General features: G+C 31.2%; 1 protein-coding gene across 2 annotated transcripts; it reads right to left on the minus strand.

The window, feature by feature from the left end:
- Positions 1 to 2,166: 2,166 nt before the first annotated feature.
- LOC107437364 (tubulin beta-4 chain) lies at positions 2,167 to 16,079 on the minus strand. 2 transcript variants are annotated; one of them, XM_016049345.4, is made up of 7 exons: positions 15,786 to 16,079; positions 13,186 to 13,294; positions 10,547 to 10,657; positions 9,043 to 9,287; positions 5,795 to 6,198; positions 3,810 to 4,042; positions 2,167 to 2,497 (listed from the first exon to the last, which is right to left on the minus strand). In XM_016049345.4, exons 1-7 carry the CDS (start codon positions 15,840 to 15,842, stop codon positions 2,313 to 2,315), a joined length of 1,344 nt encoding a protein of 447 aa, XP_015904831.1. In that variant the 5' UTR covers positions 15,843 to 16,079; the 3' UTR covers positions 2,167 to 2,312. The 2 variants fall into 2 exon arrangements, with proteins under 2 accessions (XP_015904831.1, XP_071042832.1); XM_071186731.2 differs by lacking the exons at positions 13,186 to 13,294; positions 15,786 to 16,079 and adding an exon at positions 11,588 to 11,617.
- Between the last annotated feature and the right edge of the window lie 5,777 nt (positions 16,080 to 21,856).

A 21,856-nucleotide genomic window follows, 5' to 3' on the forward strand; every position in this document is an offset into this window, starting at 1 on the left:
TACCATGTCTCTTTCATTTTGCTAAATTTGTTAACATTGAGTTTTTAATATTTCCTTTGTTTTATTGTAGTGATAAACCACAGGATTAAGGAATCAGCCACTTTTTCAAAATTAAAATCTGCAGGAATGCACAGTGGGCCAGCATCCAAAGTATCGTGGCCAAAATTAGTATTTCGATACAAATTTGTTTCAAAATCTGGGGGTTTTTATGTGCAGGTAAATTGAATTCATAGTTGAAATTTTGAAATACACTAAAAATACCCCAAAAAAAAACAAAATGGCGGCTGAAATATGGCGAGCAAAAATAAAAATAACATAGTACGTTTAAATATAGCAATGAAAATATAATAATTTTCGCAATTTCATATTAAAAGCAAATTATATTTCTGAAGTAATATTACAAAATAATGCGAAAACATGAAGAAAAAAAACATAAGTTTTGTTTTTCGGTATATTTCATCCACCTTTGCAAAATGGGGCAGGTTTTTTTCGAAAGAAGAAACAAAGACCACAAATAAAAGTTTAGCTAATTACCTCGTGGAACTTTTGGGAACTAAGTTTCGAAAGTCATTCAAACATTGTAAAATATCAAAGGATAAGATATAAACTAAAAGTTTGTCAAGAGTATTAACTAATCCAACAAATTGAAAAATAGTACTATAAATGAATTTAACAGTAAAGTGAAATTCCTATATGTATTTCTGAAATAAAAATTTAAAAATTTTTTTTTTTAAAGTAACTTTTAACATATTTTTCATTACATTATACTCTTGTCTGTCCAAAAAGCAAATTATAATGTTTGGAATGATTATGAATACTTAATTTGGGCTATATTAAAACTGCCTACACATATTTTTGTCTAAAATTTAATTTTTGGCTTTTGGCCCACAGTGGAATGGAAGAAAAAAATTGTCGAAACACGATTTTATTAAAGGATGGTTTTTGTGAAATCAAATATTTGTTAGGAATATTTTTTAAATATGAAAAACTCTACTTTTTAATTATCTGAATAATGAAAATTTTCTTAAGTTTTGAAAGATTTGTAGCATTTATACAAAAAAAAAACAAATTTCATTCTGCCTCCCCCATAAGAACAAAAAGATGAAAGTTACAACGTGAATTCTATAGAGGGTTAGAGTAAAGGAATCCAAATAAAAACTTTATGAATAGAATAAACTTATGGAATACATAGCAAGTTACACTGTCAGTGATCATCATTTACTCAAACACTTCTCAACGTTTTTATTGATACTTTAAAATGAACTTTATAGCAAAGAAAAAGGAATATTGAAAGTTACAAATTTTTTTAAACAATGTTGAATCGATTTCACATTTTGGTAACTAAACAAATACGCTATTTTAAAATCCTTCAGTGAATTTTTAAAAAAAAAAAAAATTACCTCATGTTCACTTTAAATCTGGGATCTAAAACACATGTAACGAGCAATTTAACTTAAAGTGTATTTGTAAAGTTAAAATTTGAAACTTTTTCTTCCTATAAGTACATATTCTAGTTTATAAAATCAAATGTTGCCACAGCAGGATTTTAATTGTTTAAATATTCAGCAAAAATGAAAAGTTTTGCCAAAACCATAGGGATGGGATTGAAAGGTTTATCTTTTCCAAAAGAAAGATTTAAAAAATGTTTAAGAAGTAAATCCATTTTCAAAGGGTTGTTCAATTTACAAGCGTATAGCAAATAAAAATGGAGCGATATGTGCACTCACTAAATTTATGGTTTCATACTGCAAACATTGCACTCCTTATTACTTCGATGCATCTTAATGTAATTACACTAATTCCCCTTAATTTCCCCCTCATTTGTATGGTAATGTAAAGTATGGTACAATATTTACCCCTTCCATAATAGTTTTTGAATTTAATTTTAAAAAATATTTCTAAAAATGTCCACAACACTTTAAGAACTATGTAATGCAAATTTTGGAGTTTCATGTAATTTCTTAACTTAAAAATTTTAATCTTTTTGAAAAATCAAGACAGAAACTAACAGTTCTTTCTCCTTTGATGGTCCACTAGTGACAAAATCATGTCAAGTGTTGCCATAAGCAGAGAGGGTTCTGCTCTGCCCCACCTGTAAATTCATTGATTTGGCAATATTGAGAATATCCCAAGAAGCACTGTGAAAAAGGACATGAAATCAACTAATAGTTTCAAATTAAATGTTTTATTTCAAAAAGTTAGTATTAAAATAGTATAGGAAGCTGTACACTGTAAGTAGTTCAGACCAAACACAACAACTGGAATGTTAAGTCCAAATTCCAATTAGGCAAAAAGTTAATCACAAGTATAAATTAAGCACTTTCGTTGGCAATCTCTTCTACATCTTCAAAGTCACCTTCATCTTCAGCAGTAGCATCTTGATATTGTTGGTACTCTGACACAAGATCGTTCATGTTTGATTCAGCTTCAGAAAATTCCATCTCGTCCATACCCTCACCAGTATACCAATGCAAGAAAGCTTTTCGCCTGAACATAGCTAAAAACAAAAGGAAGAAATGATCAGTGCGCAGATAAAATACAAATTTTGATCATTCCACTTTTTTTGCACATAAAATTTGAGAAAAAATTCTTTGGAAGATAGTTTTGCATATTTACAATGGGAAAAATTCACACATTTGGTTGTGCTATGTTCCATGACAACTGTAGTGGAATGTTTTAACATCCTTAAAAACTAATGTCGAGATCATACAGTAATTTTTTTTACATTTGGTCAGAAATATGATTTATTTCTCAATTGCTATATAAAAGCATTAATTCGAATAATGAAACTTTGTTTAAATAAACTTCTTAAAAATCTACCCTACCTAGAGCACTTAATTTCTCAAATCATTTTATTAATACTTTTGTTTAAGGTAAAACTAACGCCTATTCTTTGAGCAGGCAATGAAATATTAATAAGAGTTAGTTTCAGCAAGACATGTCAGAATATTTGGTTCATTCATATCTTAAAAATTTCTAAAAGTGAGAAAATAAAATACATGTTACTTGAAAATTTGATTAATACACCAATTTTCAAGATAAAATCTTGAAGTTCCTCCTCTTCATTCAAAAAGAAATGGTCACAATCCTCTCTACGTTATCAATCTTCTCAGATTAGTTGCTTTTTAGAACATTTAAATAAGAGTATTCTACAAAAGCTTCATAAAAACAAAGAATACTCCCTAAAAGCCTAAAAACAGATATTAGCAATCAAAATGTGGCGTACAGCAGAACTCTACCTATGGCAACACTTCACATGCTTTCACCATTAGCGTGTGGAGAGTCGTCAAAGAAGGAAGTATATTAGTTTGTCTTGATTTTCAAATAGATTACAATCTTTTAAGTTAGGAAACTATATGGAACTGAAAACTACATTAAACATAGTTCTAAAAGAAACCATCATGGGCAGCTTAAAAATTAAAAAAGAGTATTAAGAAAAGGAAAAATATCATAGTACATTCCTATACAACTGAAAAGGGGGAAAAGGGCTAAAGGTATGGAGCCGGTCTTCTCCCCCGATTGTGTATTAGAGCATTGCTATCACCTATATGAATTATGAACATTATATATAAAAACATTAAGTCTTTGATATATGAAGAAAACGACTCCTTGTGAATTTATTTTTCCATTTAACTAATATGATTTAGCTTAAATTTTTATTAGCATTGCGAAAAAAAAGGGATTTACAATTTAAAATTACCAAATAATTTTTTCCATATTTTAGCAAAGCAGTTTTCAGCGCTTTATTGAGTATGAAAATATAAGTATACTTACAGTATATTAAACAAAACACGTATCGCAAATCTTACCGGTGAATTGGTCCGAAATTCTTTTGAAGAGCTCTTGAATGGCAGTACTGTTGCCAATAAATGTTGCAGACATTTTAAGTCCCCTTGGAGCAATGTCACAAACGGCAGTTTTGACATTGTTTGGAATCCATTCAACAAAGAACATACTGTTCTTATTCTGAATATTGAGCATCTGTTCATCTACTTCCTTCATACTCATACGGCCACGGAATATAGTTGCAACAGTCAGATACCTATAAAAGTGAAAATTTATTAGACTTTGTTCTATTACACACAGAATTGTGAGCAAAAGATGAGCCTTAAAACGTTTCTTACCTAACTTAAAAATATTTTACAGATAGTTAAAACTGATTATAATTTACCAACTTAAGAGCTATGCCTGTATTCTCATAGCATTATTTTACAAGTAAATCTAAGAAAAAAAAACTTAGTTTTTAAAATAATCGCAACATCGGATTGTTCAATTTTGTAATGTGAGATTTTTAAATCTCATAAATACGATTTACAGTGAGTAACTTAAATTAGGTAAATATGGAAATCCATGTTTGATATTAAAATCGCCTGAATATAAAGAGATTGTAGCGGATTCCAAAGGAATTCCAACGTTACATTAACATTATTTAGCAAAGGTTCCAAAGCTTAGATTGCGGTGAAAATTTCGTTGGATTATAAGTTTTGATTCACGGAACTTCGTGTAAAAAAAAAATCACATGACCTGCTTGTAGTTTCTAGACCAAGCCGGATAATAAGAACCCACAGAATTCCTGGATGAACCCGGAACACAATCAACCCTGAAGTTTAACAATGTTTATCAACATAGGAAACCCTAATTTCAAAACTTCTGCAGGAGGGAGAAAGAAAACCTAAAATTGCAGATTTTTCGGTTCCATTTGCAAGTCAGTATTAATTTGTTCTGTTTCGAGTATTCTAAGAATTTTTAACTTATATTTAAGCAAAGAAAAAAAAAACACTATAAAAATCAAATTAATCACTATTGAGAAAAAGGGAACTGAAAAGCATAAAAGCTAATTTCATTGCATGATAAAATAAGTGAAACTGCAATCTCTTCAAATGCTTTGTTTTTCTAGTAAGCAAATAGAATTTTCTGCAGATGAAATTTGTTAAACAGAATTTCTTACCCATCTTAACACATCGCCACACAATTTTAATTTAAAGATTGTGTTCAAAAACAAATTTTTGCCTCAATTGTTTATGTCAGCCACATGAAATTAAACATCGATCTTATGCTTTTGGAAGCTAAGACTATCACATTGTAATAGTTTTCTTCCTGAAAACTTTCCAATGGCTGTAACTGTCATTTGCTCTGCAGGAATTTTATTTTCCTAAGCACCAAAAAAGAAAAGAAAAAAAGAGCGTATGAGAGCTCACTCTGAACTTTACGGGGTTATTCAGAGAACCGGATATTCTGAAGTATCATAAGGTTCAACGTATGAAATAGGTCAGCCACATTAAGAATGATGATCGAATGACAAACTTTTCTGGTGAAGCCAGATTGAGGTAGACGGATTGCCTACAAAGTGACTGTATCAATTAACGCCAGAGACTGGATGGCTGTTGCGGGCAGAAAGACAGGCCTCTTGAGAAAGCCAGGGTTCATCCAGGATTGTTAAGCTATTGATGAATGAATAGCCATCATTTGCACCTGCATTAAATATTTTTGCAACCGCTAATTTATAACCTTTACATTTTTGAAACTTCTAGTAACACCAGAATTGATATAAAAACAATTCACAGTAGCAGATAGAATTGTCATATAAAAACACATTTAATGTTACAAATAGTATTAAAACAAGACTAAAAGATATGTTAAATAATTAGACATTTGCATGAAAGAAATGAAGTGGAATAAATATTTTGCATCATTGATGTCAATAAGATTGTCATTGATGTTAAGAAAAGTAATATGGGTCATTATAACCAGCTTTTACATAATACCCCCCCCCCGAGTACTGAAGCCGTCTTACCTGCCATGGCGAGGATCACATGCTGCCATCATGTTTTTGGCATCAAACATTTGTTGCGTTAGCTCAGGAACGGTAAGGGCTCTGTACTGTTGGCTTCCTCTTGAGGTCAGTGGTGCAAATCCAGGCATAAAGAAATGGAGACGGGGGAAGGGAACCATATTTACTGCCAATTTGCGGAGATCGGCATTCAATTGACCTGGGAATCTAAGACACGTTGTGACACCAGACATTGTAACAGACACTAGATGGTTGAGATCGCTGTAATTTGGATTGGTCAGTTTTAATGTTCTAAAGCAAATGTCATAAAGGGCTTCATTGTCAATGCAATAAGTTTCATCAGTATTCTCAACTAACTGATGAACAGATAAGGTCGCATTGTATGGCTCAACTACTGTGTCCGATACCTATAAGAAAAAATATGGATGGTCAAAAAAGATCAAATAAAGTAGTTTTAATACTTATAGAAACAAGATCAATTTTTAATTAGATTACATTTGAAAACAAAAATCCACTTTTGTTTGTGAGATGTTTATTAGCCAACAACATTTATGAAGAGATAAAAGTAGGTTGATTGAATTACTACAAATAAAACAGGGAGGATACAAATTAGTATAAAATAGAATTCTACATAGTTTATGACTTATTTTTGATCGTTTCACTATTCCCTAAGAATGTCTTAAAATACTACTCCGAAAATTGCTTCAGAGACTTAAAGAAAAGTGAGGTCCTTTCATGACAGCTTTCATTATTAATTAGTCATCAAGAGCCATCGCTGAAGAATATATTTGGACACCCCTTCAGCAAGATAATTTATTTCACGAAGGGCTGTCAGCTTTTTTTCTACACAAGTGCAGTCATTCTTCTGGTCTTAGAATCTTTCACTTCCTGAGAATGCCAATTATAGCATTTAACGCTTGGATTCAAGCCTTACTCCTATGCCTTCAGAATAAAGGAAACAGTGATTAATGAAAGCAATGCAATATTCATGATTAAGGAAAGCTGATGCAATATTCATAACAAATTAAATATCTCTTACAACATAATCTTATGTATAAAAATCACAAGAGGAGATTCTCATTACCTGTAAACTAAACCTGGGTAAAACTTATTTTCAAGGTAACTTTAATACAAAATATAGACACTACATATATATCGAAAATGTTGACATAATATCAAAACACAGTCGGACCTCTATTTAACAAAGTCATTAAATCCCGAAAAGTTCGTTACATGGAAAATTCGTTAAATAGAAAATCGCCATTTGAGATACTTAAACTATAAAAAAAATCAGTCAATTTTGTCTGAGTTTTTCATTTGAAATGCAAACAAAAAAGAGGGATTTTACTGCTTTTTCTAAAAGTGGGTTTGAAAATCAATTCAAGGTCATCTCCTTCATAAAATGCGTTAACAAGTTTGAAATATTTTGGGAAATGGGGAAAGTGGATAAAGAAAAGTGCCTTAAATAGAAAATTCACTTCGCTATTTGGAAGTTATTTTACGAAGAAATGTCCAAAATTTTACGAAGAAATGTTCTTTGTTTCTCTGAGGAAAAAAATTCTCAAAATGGAGACATTAGCAAAATAGAAGTTCGTTAAATAGAAGTCCGACTGTATCAATGTGCAATAAATACCAAAAATTGACGTATGATGAATAGCAACGATCTCGTGACTACAGTGTTCTATATGTAGAAAGCTCTGTTTGGCGCCATTTCTCTTCGTGAAGTTGTCAAAATAAGCATATGGGGGGATATATCAGTTTATATCTTTAAAATGACTGAAATTTTTTTATACATGTAGCTTTCTAAACATTCAAATCACGCTTTACAAACATTTATTTTACTTAATTTCAAAAATCTAAATTAGATTCAAATTTCTGTCGTAATTATGTTCGAAGTTTGTATTCAACTGCATCAGTCACTGGTAAATTAAGTAAAACTAAATGAAATATCAGATTATACTAACTAGTATATTCAGTTTTAAGAACATTTCTTACAAATGTGTATTTTGAATTGGCAAATACTGTAAATCCTACAGGAAAGACCTATTTACGACCACTTTTGAGAGACCATTGAAGCATCTAGCTACCCGAAGAACATCTGCATCATCAGGGAAAAGGTCAAATAAGGAAACATTAACAATACCAAAAATTTTAAAACAAATAGTAATAAAATATTTATGTGAGGCTCTTAGTTTGAGAGCCCTTTGAGGATACAATCTCTTGTTGCAGTCTGAATGCAGTTAAAGCAATGCTATTAATGATTTACTTTTATAGTTTGAAGTAAAATTAGAAAAATTTTCAAAAAAAAAAACATCTCAAAACAAACCTCTTATCTTTTAAAGCTAAGCAATTTTGATGTAAAATTAAAGGCAAACTTATACAAAAAACATAATTATTTAAAATTATTCTTTCATAATATGTAAATTTGTTTTTACACATTATATCAGCTGTGATCATTTTTATAGACTCTAAATTTTATTTATTGATCAGTCCTTTCCCGATGCCAATCAGAGTAGCATTTCTGCACCCAGAAAAATTAAAATTGTTCGCAAAAATCATGTGCGTTCGATAACAATTTTGAAATCACTGGAGATAACATCTAAGAACGACCAACCTCCAACAACCATTTTACTGTGGAACAGAGTGGTCGCTCCCAAGGTTTCACTGTAATAAGGGATTCTTAAAAATATACATCGCTTCATATTAAATACAATTAGATACATACTAAATCAGGGTGCGTAGCCAAATTATTCAACAAAAAATAAGCACCTCTTAAGCACTCAAAAAATATTTTTAAGCATTCTAAAAAAATATAATCAGGCAGGGTTAAAAAGTTTGATAATTGACTGTTTTATCTTGTTTTAACAGTCATGTCAAAAAAAAAAAAGAGAAACTTTTGGCATTGTTTTTGACAATTTTCAAAAATTATTAAATTTTGAATAATTTGAAACAAAAGGCGTTTTCATATGATACGGACTGACAATGCGCCAAAATAGATTGTGGTTGCATTAATTGTGAAAACGTTGAATAGAACAATGCAAACTGTGTCTTTCTGCATAATTGGAAGCAAAAATCAACATAGTAAAGGAAAATCTCATTTTGAAAAAGGGAAAATTAAACACTTTTTAAAAACACCTAATGAAAAAAAGCACCTTTAAGGGTTTTTAAAAACGAAAATCAAAAATAAATATCTTTAAACACTTTTTAAAAACGCTATGCACCCTGTTGAATAAGTAAAATAATTAAATTACTTTAGGAGAAGGCATCACACTGAAAGTGTTCATTATTCTGTCAGGATATTCTTCCCTTATTTTGGAAATTAGCAGTGTACCCATACCAGATCCGGTACCCCCACCAAGAGAGTGGGCCAGCTGAAAGCCTTGTAAACAATCACATCCTTCGGCTTCTTTTCTTACAACATCTAAAACTGACTCAACCAGTTCAGCTCCTTCTGTGTAATGCCCTTTAGCCCAATTATTGCCAGCACCGCTTTGTCCTAAAATTAAAAAAGTTGCTTAGTTTAAAATAACACACATTATATTATCAATATAACTTTGGTTTTTATATAGGAGCTACTAATAACCTCTTATCTCCCTTAATACTAGAAATAAGCACCTTTTCAAAATTATATACACCCTGGAAAAATCCTGCATTAACCGTACCATTCTCCGACAAATTTAAAGAAAGTTACACTACTCAATCCTTGCAGCATAACTTACCACAAAGAGAATGTCAATCATTGTTTAAGGTATCTTGAATGCAGATTCCATTAATTTTTAATTTTTCTTAAATTTAAGGGTTAATTTTTAGCAGTGGCAGATCCAGCAGGAAGGGGAACCCAAAATTGAAAAAAATAACAATTTTAATAGTTTACAAAAAAAGTATTTTTCATAATGGTTCTACAACCTGTTTCAAGATTCTCTGCTTTTAATTCAAAGTGTTATTGCTTTGTGTATTATAAGATATTTCGAATTTCAACAAAGAACATTGATGAACTATAAAAAGTGGGCAATTTTTGCAATGCTTCAATGTACTTGAAGCATTGCAAAAATTACCCACATTTTTATTAGCTTATTTTTATAAAAAAAATTTAGAATTTAATATGAAATAGTTATCTAAAACAGAATTTCAATAAAATGTGTATCTGCTGAATTTTAAACGAATTAAGCAAATAAAACATACAAGTAAAAAATTTTCACCTTTTATACCAAGTATGTACGATCTTTCCACGATTATTGATGCCTGTGACATCGACTTGTACCCATCAATCAATATGTTGTTGAGAATTTTAATAACTCTGCCAGTTAGTGCAGCAACAGCAGAACGTTTCTTTTCAACTCTTCAACGTCTCAAAACTTTGCTTAGAGCAAACTCAAAAATCAAGAATGATTAAATGGACTCTCATTATTAAACATTCATCGAGAAATTGATTTGGATATTGAAAAAATCATTGATAGATTTGACAAAGTTTCTAAAAAACTCATTACATTTATTATTTAAAGATGTTGAATACTTTAATTACTTATGTATTGTTCTATTGTTCGCTATGAAAAAAAATAAATGAGAAGACTAGAATTAAAAACCAGTTTTTTCTTTCAAAAAAAAATATTTAAAAAAAAGAGATTAATTTTTTTTTAGATTAAAAACCCTTAAAATGCTACAAATATATATATATATATATATATATAATAATTCTGTGTACAATAAAAAGGCAAACACCCGTAACATGTAATAAAAAATTTAAAAAGCTCATACCAAAAATGAAATTGTCAGGTCTAAAAAGTTGTCCAAATGGGCCAGACCTAACAGAGTCCATAGTTCCAGGTTCTAAATCTACAAGAATAGCACGAGGAACATATTTGCAACCTAAAATAAAATCAATAAAAGATAATGCTTAAAGTTTAAAACAGTATTGAAAGTAAAGCCCTTTAAGGTATTTATAACTAAAAAATTAAACAAGATAGGAAAATTAATTAGCTAATCAATTAGCTAAAACTTTGTATTATACATAATACCAGTATATAATACCAATTCATCTTTGATATATTCTTTAATTTTTTATTGGCAAAAGGTAATAGATTTTAAATAGATGTTAAACAAATTTTATAAGATACTACACAAGAAAATTTAACTGGAACAAAATTAACATTAAAAAATAAATGCGAAGGCTAAGAGTTCGATTTAAAATTCTATAAACTAATGTTTAAAGAACAATATATAGATCATAATTTATAAGATGAATAGGGATGTAACGAATAGAGATTTGGCCAAATACAGAAATAGAAAAAGTATTGTATTAATTCGTAAAACAATACTTTGATGCTAAAAATATTTTCCAGGAAAAAATTATCCACTAAGAGACAATGACTATAAAAAAAGTCTAAATTGCAGTGCTATCATTAAGACGCTGATAAAAAAAGATTTACAAAAGCAACACTGAATATAAAAATAAATCTTAATTTTTGAATGAAAATTTTAGAAGCTAAACATTTCAGTAACCATATTTGCAAGAAAAAGTTAAGTTTAAAGTCTAACAGAAACCTTCTCAGGATTCCCATAGTCCTTAACTGCTTAATTTTTATTTTGGAGAATCAGTGATCTTAAGTCCTTAATTTTCAGTATCACTATGGTTGATAGAAACAATTTTTCAGCCATACAAAAACGTTTAAAACAAGAAGTCTAAGAAAAGGGAAAGCATGCATGAGGGTAGAGCATTTGAGACAAGTGTGTATGTGAGGAGGCTACATGCAAGAGGAAGGAAGCATGCCCTTCTTTCATTACTATATTGGTTCTTACGTTAACATATTCATTTTCTTTAGAATTTGACCACACTAGACTGGAACATTCTGAAAAAGAAAAAAATAGGGTGTAGGAATAGTGTTCATGGAAAAAGATCATGCTTATTTTAGGGGGGAGGCAGTTCTAAGATACCCAAGTAGAAGACCCACATACAGGCTGCACATTAGCTTTTTCTAGGTGCCATGTGACCTAGCATGCGCTGTCTTTCACATGTTTTAGGCCACAAACAAATTGCGGTTACTAGCTTTCTACATTCAAATTGCCACAAGCAGGAGAATCTTCCTGAATTTTTTCTTTCAGCGGATATTCCTTGTCATGTGGCGATTTGAATATAGAAAGCTAGTAACTGCAATTTGTTTGTGGCCTAAAACATGTGCAATACAGTGCATGCTAGGTTGTGTTTCACCAAGAAAAGTTTCCAAGTGGACAGCCTAATGACCTTCAAAATAGACATAGTTTAAGAAAATCAGTTAAAGAACCGATACTTCACTTTCCCATCATTAAAGCACATTAGTTTGCTCTTTAAACATGTTGAATGCTTTTCAGTTTATGAAGAGATAAATTATTTGAAAGTCCTGTTATAAGAACAATTTACAATTACTTTGCTTTTCAGGCAAAATTTATTGATCTAGTACAATAAATTTTGAAAATCCCACCTTGGAAAAAGTGGGTTTCTACAAGTGGGCCCATCTGGAAAAACCTTCCCAGGTTCGCTAAGTTGCCTGGGCTGACTGGTAATAAATACAATTATATCAGTACTTTAATTATAATAAATCTTTTTTACAGAAAGGTAAATAATTGGCACCATCATTGTGAGCATATGTACATTAAAAACAGAATAGTTTATCATTCAAAGTCCTTAATTTTTCAAAAAAGTTTAATTTTTGCTTTGATAAAAGGGTGGAAACCCTGTCTGTCAATTGCCACGTTCGAATAAAAATGTATGTAAAAACAGAAAAAAGAAAGATAATTTAAGCAAAAATAGTTCTTAATTTTTAAACGAAAGACTTGACGCTAAAAATCTCAAACTTTTTACATTTCCGTATTTTAAAAAAAGTAACTATAAAAGAATAACCATTAGACAAGACATAATAAAATGCTGATAAAAAGAAAAGTTAATAAAAAGCTAAAGAGAAACAGAAAAAGTTATTCTTAGTTCTGAAATATAATTTCATGTTGAAAAAAAGAGCAGTTTTCTATGTTACTGGTTATCTGTCTTACGGTATAGGAAAAAGTGACAACAAAAAAGAATGAAATCTATTAGAAACGCTCGATTACAATGCTGCACTACAGTTAATGCAAACAAGGAAAAATAACAAAAATTGAAATTTTTTAAATGTTGAAAAAAATGACGAAATAGCCTGAACATAGTTTAAAATATACAAAACTCATGGATCAGTATAAAGTAATCCAATTTTAATATATCAAATACAGCTTTTCCATTTGTCTTTCAGAACACAAGTTAACTTTTCGAAACTAACGAATATATTTAAAAACAATCTAATAATGTGTAGCAAAAAATATGATTTTAGATTATTCTGTCTGAATATCGAATAATGGCCCAATATTCGCTACCTCTAAAAATGAATACTTACCAGATGCTTCATTGTAGTAAACATTTATTCTTTCCAACTGCAAATCAGAATCTCCATTATAGGAGCCAGTAGGATCAATGCCATGTTCATCAGAAATAACCTCCCAAAACTAGAAATTGACAAACAATTTTCTAAACATTCTGTAAATAAACATATATACAATTTAAACTTTTTAGCTTATAATAGTAGTTGTAATGTTCATATTTGGCTCTTTGGCTAATAAGTTTGCCGACCACTGGGTTAGGTTAAATAAATTCTTTTTCTATTAATAAAATGATTCATTGGTAAAAGAATAAATGATAAAAATTTGAATTATGAGATTTTTCTAAACTATGTCTTGATATTAAGTAATATACAAGGTAACCCAGCTGAAAATAAACTGTAAATTTTGAAAGCATTTAGTTAATTGCAAAAGGAATGGCATTGAGCTATAGCAGATTGTGTTAATCGATCAGTCTCATGCCTGGCAGGATAGGAGTAGGGGGACTAATTTAACTTTGGCCAACATTTCAATACATTAGGGAGAAACACAAGCTCAAGCATATTTAGATTCAACGATAGTACAAATTTTGTTTATACCAGCAGGTGTTGAAATTTAATTCCATCAGTCAGGACTTAAAGATTTGGTAAAGCTTTAGCAAGGCTAAAAAATAAAACTTCTGACTCCATCTTCCATTACAGAGACATTACAAGATCATTTTGCAATAATTTAAAAATAAACTGTTTTGATTTAAAAAAATATTTGTATTTAACCAAAAAAAAAAAAAGCTAATTTATGGAATTTAGTCTTTATTTTTCTAAAGATGGATTTCAGTTCAAAGTGGCAATCTTGTTTGTACTATGCTAGCAACAGAAAAACTTAAAATATCTAGATATTCTTACTGTCATTCTAGACTTTCATTCACAATGAAATCTACCAATGTACTTATTCATTCAAATTAAATTTATTTCTGTCTGAGTTTTTCAATTACAACAAACTTAAAATACAGGTTATAAATAGATCTTAAACCTTCTAAATTTGCTTTATTTTATTATCTATTTTTATAAAGCTGTCTATTTCTACACAAACCTTGTGTGGATATCCATATAGAAATTTTAAAACACAAGCTATAAATACGTAACCAAAAATATAAAAATGAATCTTAGTTAATTTCGGTTGAGAAGCTTTTAAAATGTGCAAAATTTGTGGGCCAACTAAAGTTCCCTTAAGAAAAAAAAGTTTAGCAATAATTTGTAGGGTTCACACCAACAACGAACTTTTAAAAAAATTTGAAAAATCTATACTTCATTATGGTATACAAAAATTATAAATTGCCATCTAAAAGTAATGATTCAACATAGCAATTGAAACGCAGAGACTAAATAAAAAACAAAATGACGGAAACAGAAAGGAAGAGCTAACAAATTATACTAGGAATTTTAATTACCCATAAATTATAAAATTTAATAAAGTCAGTTCTAAATTAGCAAAAATATTTTAATTGTTAAACAAATATATTGTCAGTACCAGAATGCAAAGCAGAACATGTAAATTTGAAATTTTAATATTTAAATTGAAATTTTTCGTACTTCCATTTAAATACCACACATTTGAACTCCAAACCACAAGTAGAATAAAATTAGTACAACAGAAGATTTTTAAATGCATAGAATTCGATGCAAAAAAACTATTTTAGTTGTTATTTGGAAAATTCCAAATATATTTCAAGGGGACATTTGTTGCTAAAAGCTTATGATTTTAGCGCCATTTGTAGAAGATTTGGTGACAAATTCCATATCGCCAGAATTTTAAAATTGAGATTGCTGAAGCTCTCCTAAAACAATTTGTTGCCAACTGTCACATTTTAAATTAGTGTGCCCATGTTTAACTATTCAATTTGCACTAGTAATCCCTGATTAAACAATTAAAAAAATGAAAATGAAGTGGAAGAATCTTAGAAATAAAACCTTGGCAATAGTACTATTTGTATGAGCTGTCAGTCTCAAAAATGCAAAATTTAGCTCTTATTTTAAAACTTTTTTAACTTTAAAATGCATAATGAAAAAAATTAGCAATAATTAAGAACGATAAAAACATTACATGGAAATTAGAATTTAGAGCGTGTTGATCATTCGATGACAGGATGGAACTAAAAGGAATTTGCTAAGAAACTCAAAAAAATTTGCTAAGACTTGATTTAATATTTCATAGACAAGTGCGTTTACGCTTATTATTGCCTTTGAGAATAAAAAACAAACAAACCCGCATTACTTTCATGAATACATTAAAAACTACTTCAATAAATAAAATTCGAAAATGTATAACAGGTAGCATACATTTTTCTTTTTTTTTTTTTTAAAGGTGAAAAATAAAACTAGTCTGCTTTCGTTATGACAGGCGAAAAAAAACAAAATTCTACAGTTACGTTTTTAAGTTTTATCGTGTTTAAGGAAAAGAATTAAACGAGCCTTAAAAAATTTAATACCTAATTTAATAAGTTTTCATGACTTAAAAATTCTATAGAAACGTATAAATAACAAGAAAAATAGTTTTAATGACTTGGTAACACAATCAAAATTTTGAACAACAAACCAGCAAATTAAACTTAAAGCAAACTTACTTTGGCACCAATTTGGTTACCACATTGTCCAGCTTGAACGTGAACGATTTCTCTCATTTCGAAAGAAAATTAGCAATTAATTACAGAAAACCGAATATAGAAACTCTCTAAAACAAATTAGAAAAGCTGTCTGCTAGAAAGCGCAACAGGCACAGCAAAAGCAAGCTCCTCAGCAAACTACCGGAAAATAGCGCACTTGCTTTTGTCTCTATATAATGCGGCTCTGCAAACAGCAAAAGTCATTTGCATAAAACATACTTACGAAGTATTCTTAACTGCAATCTAATTGAAACTGTAATTTTAATTGTAGTTGTTGTTGTTAATTTACGTCGCACTAGAGCTTCACAATGGGCTATTGGCGACGGTCTGGGAAACATCCCGGAGGAGGATCCGAAGACATGCCATCTCAATTTTGATCCTCTGCGGAGGGGATGACACCCCTGCTTCGTTAGCCCAATGACCTGCGCGCGAAGTCGAGCACTTTACGGTAGCACAGTTTAACGAGGACCAATACCGCACACCCTCAGACCCTACGCAGACTGATCCAAGTGGTCACCCACCCGCACACTGACCGTAGCCAGTGATGCTTGACTTCGGTGATCTGCTGGGAACGGTGTCTTAATGATCAGTCCACTGCGGGACAATTCTAATTGTAACATACATATGTGAAGCGCAATCAATACGCAATTCTACATATGCATGAGCGGTTATTTTTCGGATAATTTTCTAGGGAGTATTCCCACTGCATGTAGTTGCCCCAAGTCTGATTCACGATCGCAACGCTCGAATACGCCATCTAGGGAGAAGATTGATTCCATGTCTTGACCCTCCCCATTTTCCTTTTCACATAATTTTTTATATTCAATTGTCAAATATATTTTATAAAATTTCCACGATACTTTTTTTAAGAGCTATAGTCAATCGCAAAGCTCGAATACGCCATCTGCAGATAAGACAGGTTCCATGCTTTTGGTCCCATCCACCTTCCCTCTCCTCCTCTTATTAGTTGTGTTCGTAATCGCAACGCTCGAGTACGCCCTCTTACGGGAGCCGGACAATATCGGTCATTAATTCCCTCATAACCTTTGGCAATGACAGACGCCATTTTCTTAGCAGCAATTAAGAAGCAAAATTTCCCTAAGAAAAAGGTAGAAGAACTTGCCAAACATTGAAGCAGAATACGCCAAGCATTTGAAGAACAATTTCTCAATAATTTTTACCTTTCTATTACTAACAACATAACTTCCGATTTCATGATTACATGATTGCTGTTACAGATGTGTGTATTACGGTAAAACAATTTTTTCTGTCTTCAATTCATTACAAATTAAAGTGAAGTCAACATTGCTTTCGTTATTCCAATGAATAAATGTGAATTCAGAACGTACACAGAGCTGTATAATAGTTATAGAATATTCTTCTTCTTTATAGAATAGTATATATTTCTGTATCTATATAATTCGGAAAACAACAATAAAGAATCATCTGTACTATTTGAAATATAGTTTCCTTTGCGCTGATTATTAATAAATTTTTATCGTTTTCTTCGTAAGTATTTTTTAGTTTTGAAGGAATAATTTCAACTGGAATTCAGCTATTCTGTTTTTAAGCTACATATTCAAATTCATATCGAGATCTTACAATTATAAAATTTTTCTGTGTGGTATGTTATCTAAAAGTAATGAAGGAATAATCTATGTATATATTATTTGAAAGTAAAATTTTCAATCGAAGAACATTTCATTTGGAATTCTGCGAATTTATAAAACAGGTGAGTGTTATGATTTTTATAATAAAAAATTTGCTTGTAAATATTTTTTTTTCCTATTTGATGATCGTTTTCTACAGAATGAGTTTTTACGTCTGATTAAGAACTATAAGAATAAAAAAAAAAGAAACAATATGAAAATATGAAAGTTTTCATTTCAATTTGAAGAATTTTTAAAATCGTTTTTTATCCAGAGAATTCTTTATTTTACGTATTTTAGTTTATAATTTTTTGATAAAAATTGTCGTCAAAATACTTTTTTTTGAAAAATTAAATGGTATAACAATATGTGTTAATGTATATTTCTTGCATATTCTAATGCTTGAAGTAATATGATTCAGAAAAGTATGGAGTAAAAATTAGGTACTTGCGTATTAACGCCGCAGCAGCTACAGATTTGGCGGTTTTTAAGTGCCGCCAATCTACACTTAAAATTTTTGCGACAAATCATAAAATAAAACACTTTATTTAAAATCAAAGTAGTCAATCGGATTTCGGTGGAAAATGGGCCGATATAGAGTTTAGCATAGATTCAAAACAAACTCTATTTTCTTTCACCTGATGCTGTCGTCATATGAACTCTAATAAATAAGATTCCAAATGAAATAACATTTCCAAAACGTACATTTACTAAGATAAAGTTTCATGTCATGGGAATTAGGTCATTTTCGTTTTTTTCGGTAAAATATTTCGCTCCTGAAAAAATAAAATTGTTTTGTTTTTGGCAAATCCCAAAGACGCATTTTCGTAGTAATAAAAAATGGCGTTAAAAAAGAATTCTTCTTCTTATTTTTTTTTTCGTAAGCATTCTTAATTTACGTTTTTCGGTTTTTAAATAATGATTTTTATTGAAACTTGAAATTTTTTGATATAAATTGTTAACAAAAAACTTTGTTTACAAAATTAAATTACATAAAATTATGAGGCTTTATGTCCTACTTTTTGTTCATTTTAATTTTTGAAGTAATATGATTCTTAAGACTATGGAATGTAAAGTTTTAATGAGTTTTTCATGCTATATCATTAAATTTAGTAAAACTATTTCTTAGCCATTAGTTTTTAACTCATAAGAATACACAAAAAAATTTTCTGTTTATTTAGAAATATTTTTCTGATGTGTTTCGAATGTTCCTTCTCTAAAAAAAGAAGAAAAAAAAGTTACCATTTGGTTTTTGTTTGCATAAGAAAGAATATCAAACATTTTTCTTTTTTAAATTTAATAAGCCAGTTTAAGTAGGATCGTAACAATGCTACGCTACATTAAAGACGTCTCCAGAGTAACTGAATGACTGTTCATATAGAAATCTCAGGTATTCGTTTGATACAACAACGCCCCCTATAGTTCGTTGCGATCGAGAATAGGAGTGCACTACGATATTTTTTCTTTTCTTGAAATTTCTTGTATTGTAGCGTATCTACCACTACAAAAATATAATTCCAATTCACTAGTATATAAGACATGTTAGCTCGATTCTAGATCGAGTATGGCATAAGGGTCTAATCGTAAAACTTAAATACATGAATTTTCCATCAAACATCCCAAAAATTCTTGACTAATACCTAATTGGTCGAAAGTTCCGTATTAAAATGAACAACACATACTCGGAATATCATACTATTACGGCAGGGGTACCCCAGGGTTCAATCCTGGGACCACTATTATATATCTTATATACTGCAGACTTTCCGCTCAGCGACAACCCAAATGAATTTGTGGCTTTTTACGCGGATGATACCGCAATTATCACCAAATCAATGAATTCCAAGAGGGCAGTAGACCTGTTACAAAATAAGCTTAAAGAGGTAGAAGCATGGTGCTCCAAATGGAGAATTAAACTGCATCCAGACAAAAGTAACCTGCTTATTATTAACAACAAAAAATACAATTACAACTCTCATACAATTGACTTATTCAATACCAAAATCATGCCAGTTAAGCATGCCAAGTACCTTGGTGTCACAATTTCACAAAACCTGAACTGGAACAAACATATCAACGAAACTATTAGAAAAGCTAAAGGTGCGTATTTCACCCTAAAAGCTATCCTCAATAAAGACTCAAAACTAAATCTGGCCAATTAAAGGACCATATACTTACAGGCTATCAGACCCATTTTAACTTATACCTGCCCAGCTCTAACCACAATTAGCAACAACTTAAAGAATAAACTATCAAAAACAGAGGGCAAAATACTCAGATATATGACAGGAGCTCCAAAGGCAATTAACAACAGACTTTTAAGAAAAGATCTCAAAATAGAGGAAATTAACTGTTATATGGCTAAACTTAGCACAAAATTCTTCAGCGATGCTAAAGAGTGCAATACCTCCAACTTCAAGCAAATCTTTAATTTAGAACTCATTAAGGAAAACAGCAATCATAGCCCACTAACGGCGTTCTTATTATCAGACTGCATAATTTCAAAACTATATAAAAAATAGGACACAAACACACACAGCATATCCACTGGACTATGGCAAACCCGGTGAAGGAGTAACTCTGAAAAGGGTCCGATCCGGGCAAGCCATAGCTCCATTAAGTATAGTACAGTGAGCAACCCGGAACGAGTGGTGATCTACCAGGACGACCGGGTCACTGTTTTAGCAGAGCCATATTTTTATCTAAGACATATGTTGAATAACATAAACATGTAAATAGCTATGTAAATATCTTGTATATATATCTTTTTTCTTAATCTTAATGTCAATTATGTATTATCAATTTATGTCATCATATCCTTTGTTAGTTCATATCTTTTTCTGTATTTCTTATTATTGTTTTTAACGATAGGGGAATTCCCCCTATACTTTGATTAACATAAGACTTATATTCCTATGACCTGAGAGCATAATGCAAACTAGTGTAGACGAATCGGTAAGTGGCGCTTAGCGCCAAACACCGAGATACAACCCGCATCAAGCATCAAGCTCGATTCTATGGTGGGGTACCTTTTCATAGATGACGGTTGACATGGTCGAAAACTCCTGGTGGTGACCTTCAGACGTGATGTGAACACGCCTATCTTGACAGTAAAGCCCACTTTTATCTGAATATACCTACTGTGATGGATGGTCCACATTAAAACAGTTGACTTGCTACTTGTGATTGCGACATTATCCACCTCCTCGCACTGTTGCTACTCAGTCTCGTCTCGATCGCGCACAACGTCGGCTGCCATACACTCGACTGACGGCAACACAGGAGCGACAATGACCGTGATCTTAATACAGCTCTCATGATCAGCAAAAGTACGGTGATCTTAATACAGCTCTCCCGGCTTCCCACAAAACAGCTATGAATCAACTAGTGGTATTCGTGCATCGAATTTTATCACAGATATAATTCTTGTGGTGGAGTACTGTGCGCATCTACCACTACAAAAATATTATTCCAATTCCCTAAGACATGTTAACTCGATTCTATTGTGGGGTACCTTATCATGGATGACGGTTGACATGGTCGAATGTTCCTCTCCCCACAAAGATTTTAAGCTATATGAAAATCAAGAGAGACTAAAAATAGAAACTAACGTATTTCCTTCTTCTATGACTCTCCACATGCTAATGGTGAAAGCATGCAAAGTTTGCCAGAGGTAGAGAGTTCTGTTCTACGTCACCTGTAGCTCATTTCGAACACTAGTGGTTGCGGCTTCGAATCCCGCTCAGGGCACCGATGTTTTTCTCTGTTAATTCTTCTGTGGTATAGTAGCTGGGATCTGTGGCAGTATGGCCTGAATAATGCTGCTTTATTCCTTAGCTTAGGTTCACAGGTGTTCCCCGGGTAAATTTAAATGAACAGCACTTCAACGGTTTTTGAAGATGAGTGATACGCATACAGTGAGATTGACTCATGCACATCCGTGTCTCGGCCAATGGCATAGAGTGTAAATGCTACCTTAAAGACATTCCCACTGTTCGTGGAAAATTCGTGGGTAAATGTATTCCAACAATCAGCTTCTCATTAGGATTTTTTATTTTGTATCAGTATTTAGCATGCATAAGGGCTATCCCAACAGTATGCGGGGAAAAAATCGCATATGTAAGTTAGAAGATGCGAACAAAAACTTGATTGGCGAGATTTTCACGAGTAAATGTATTTCACCAATCAGTGAGTTTGGAATATTACAAAGGGACTCTTCACATTGCAAGCGATTAATACACTTCTCATCACCATCAAGCAAAAAGAACTCGTTCAAAAACTCGTTTAACCACAAATAATTCCATGTAAAAAATAATAATAAATAATTATTACCCATTGGCAAAATGGGTCTTGGTTTGGATTCGATGGCGTCCTCACACTTTT

The sequence above is a fragment of the Parasteatoda tepidariorum genome, chromosome 9 (assembly GCF_982258835.1).
Source record: "Parasteatoda tepidariorum strain Cologne lab strain chromosome 9, Ptep-v5.0, whole genome shotgun sequence".
Classification (NCBI taxonomy): Eukaryota; Metazoa; Arthropoda; class Arachnida; order Araneae; family Theridiidae; genus Parasteatoda; species Parasteatoda tepidariorum.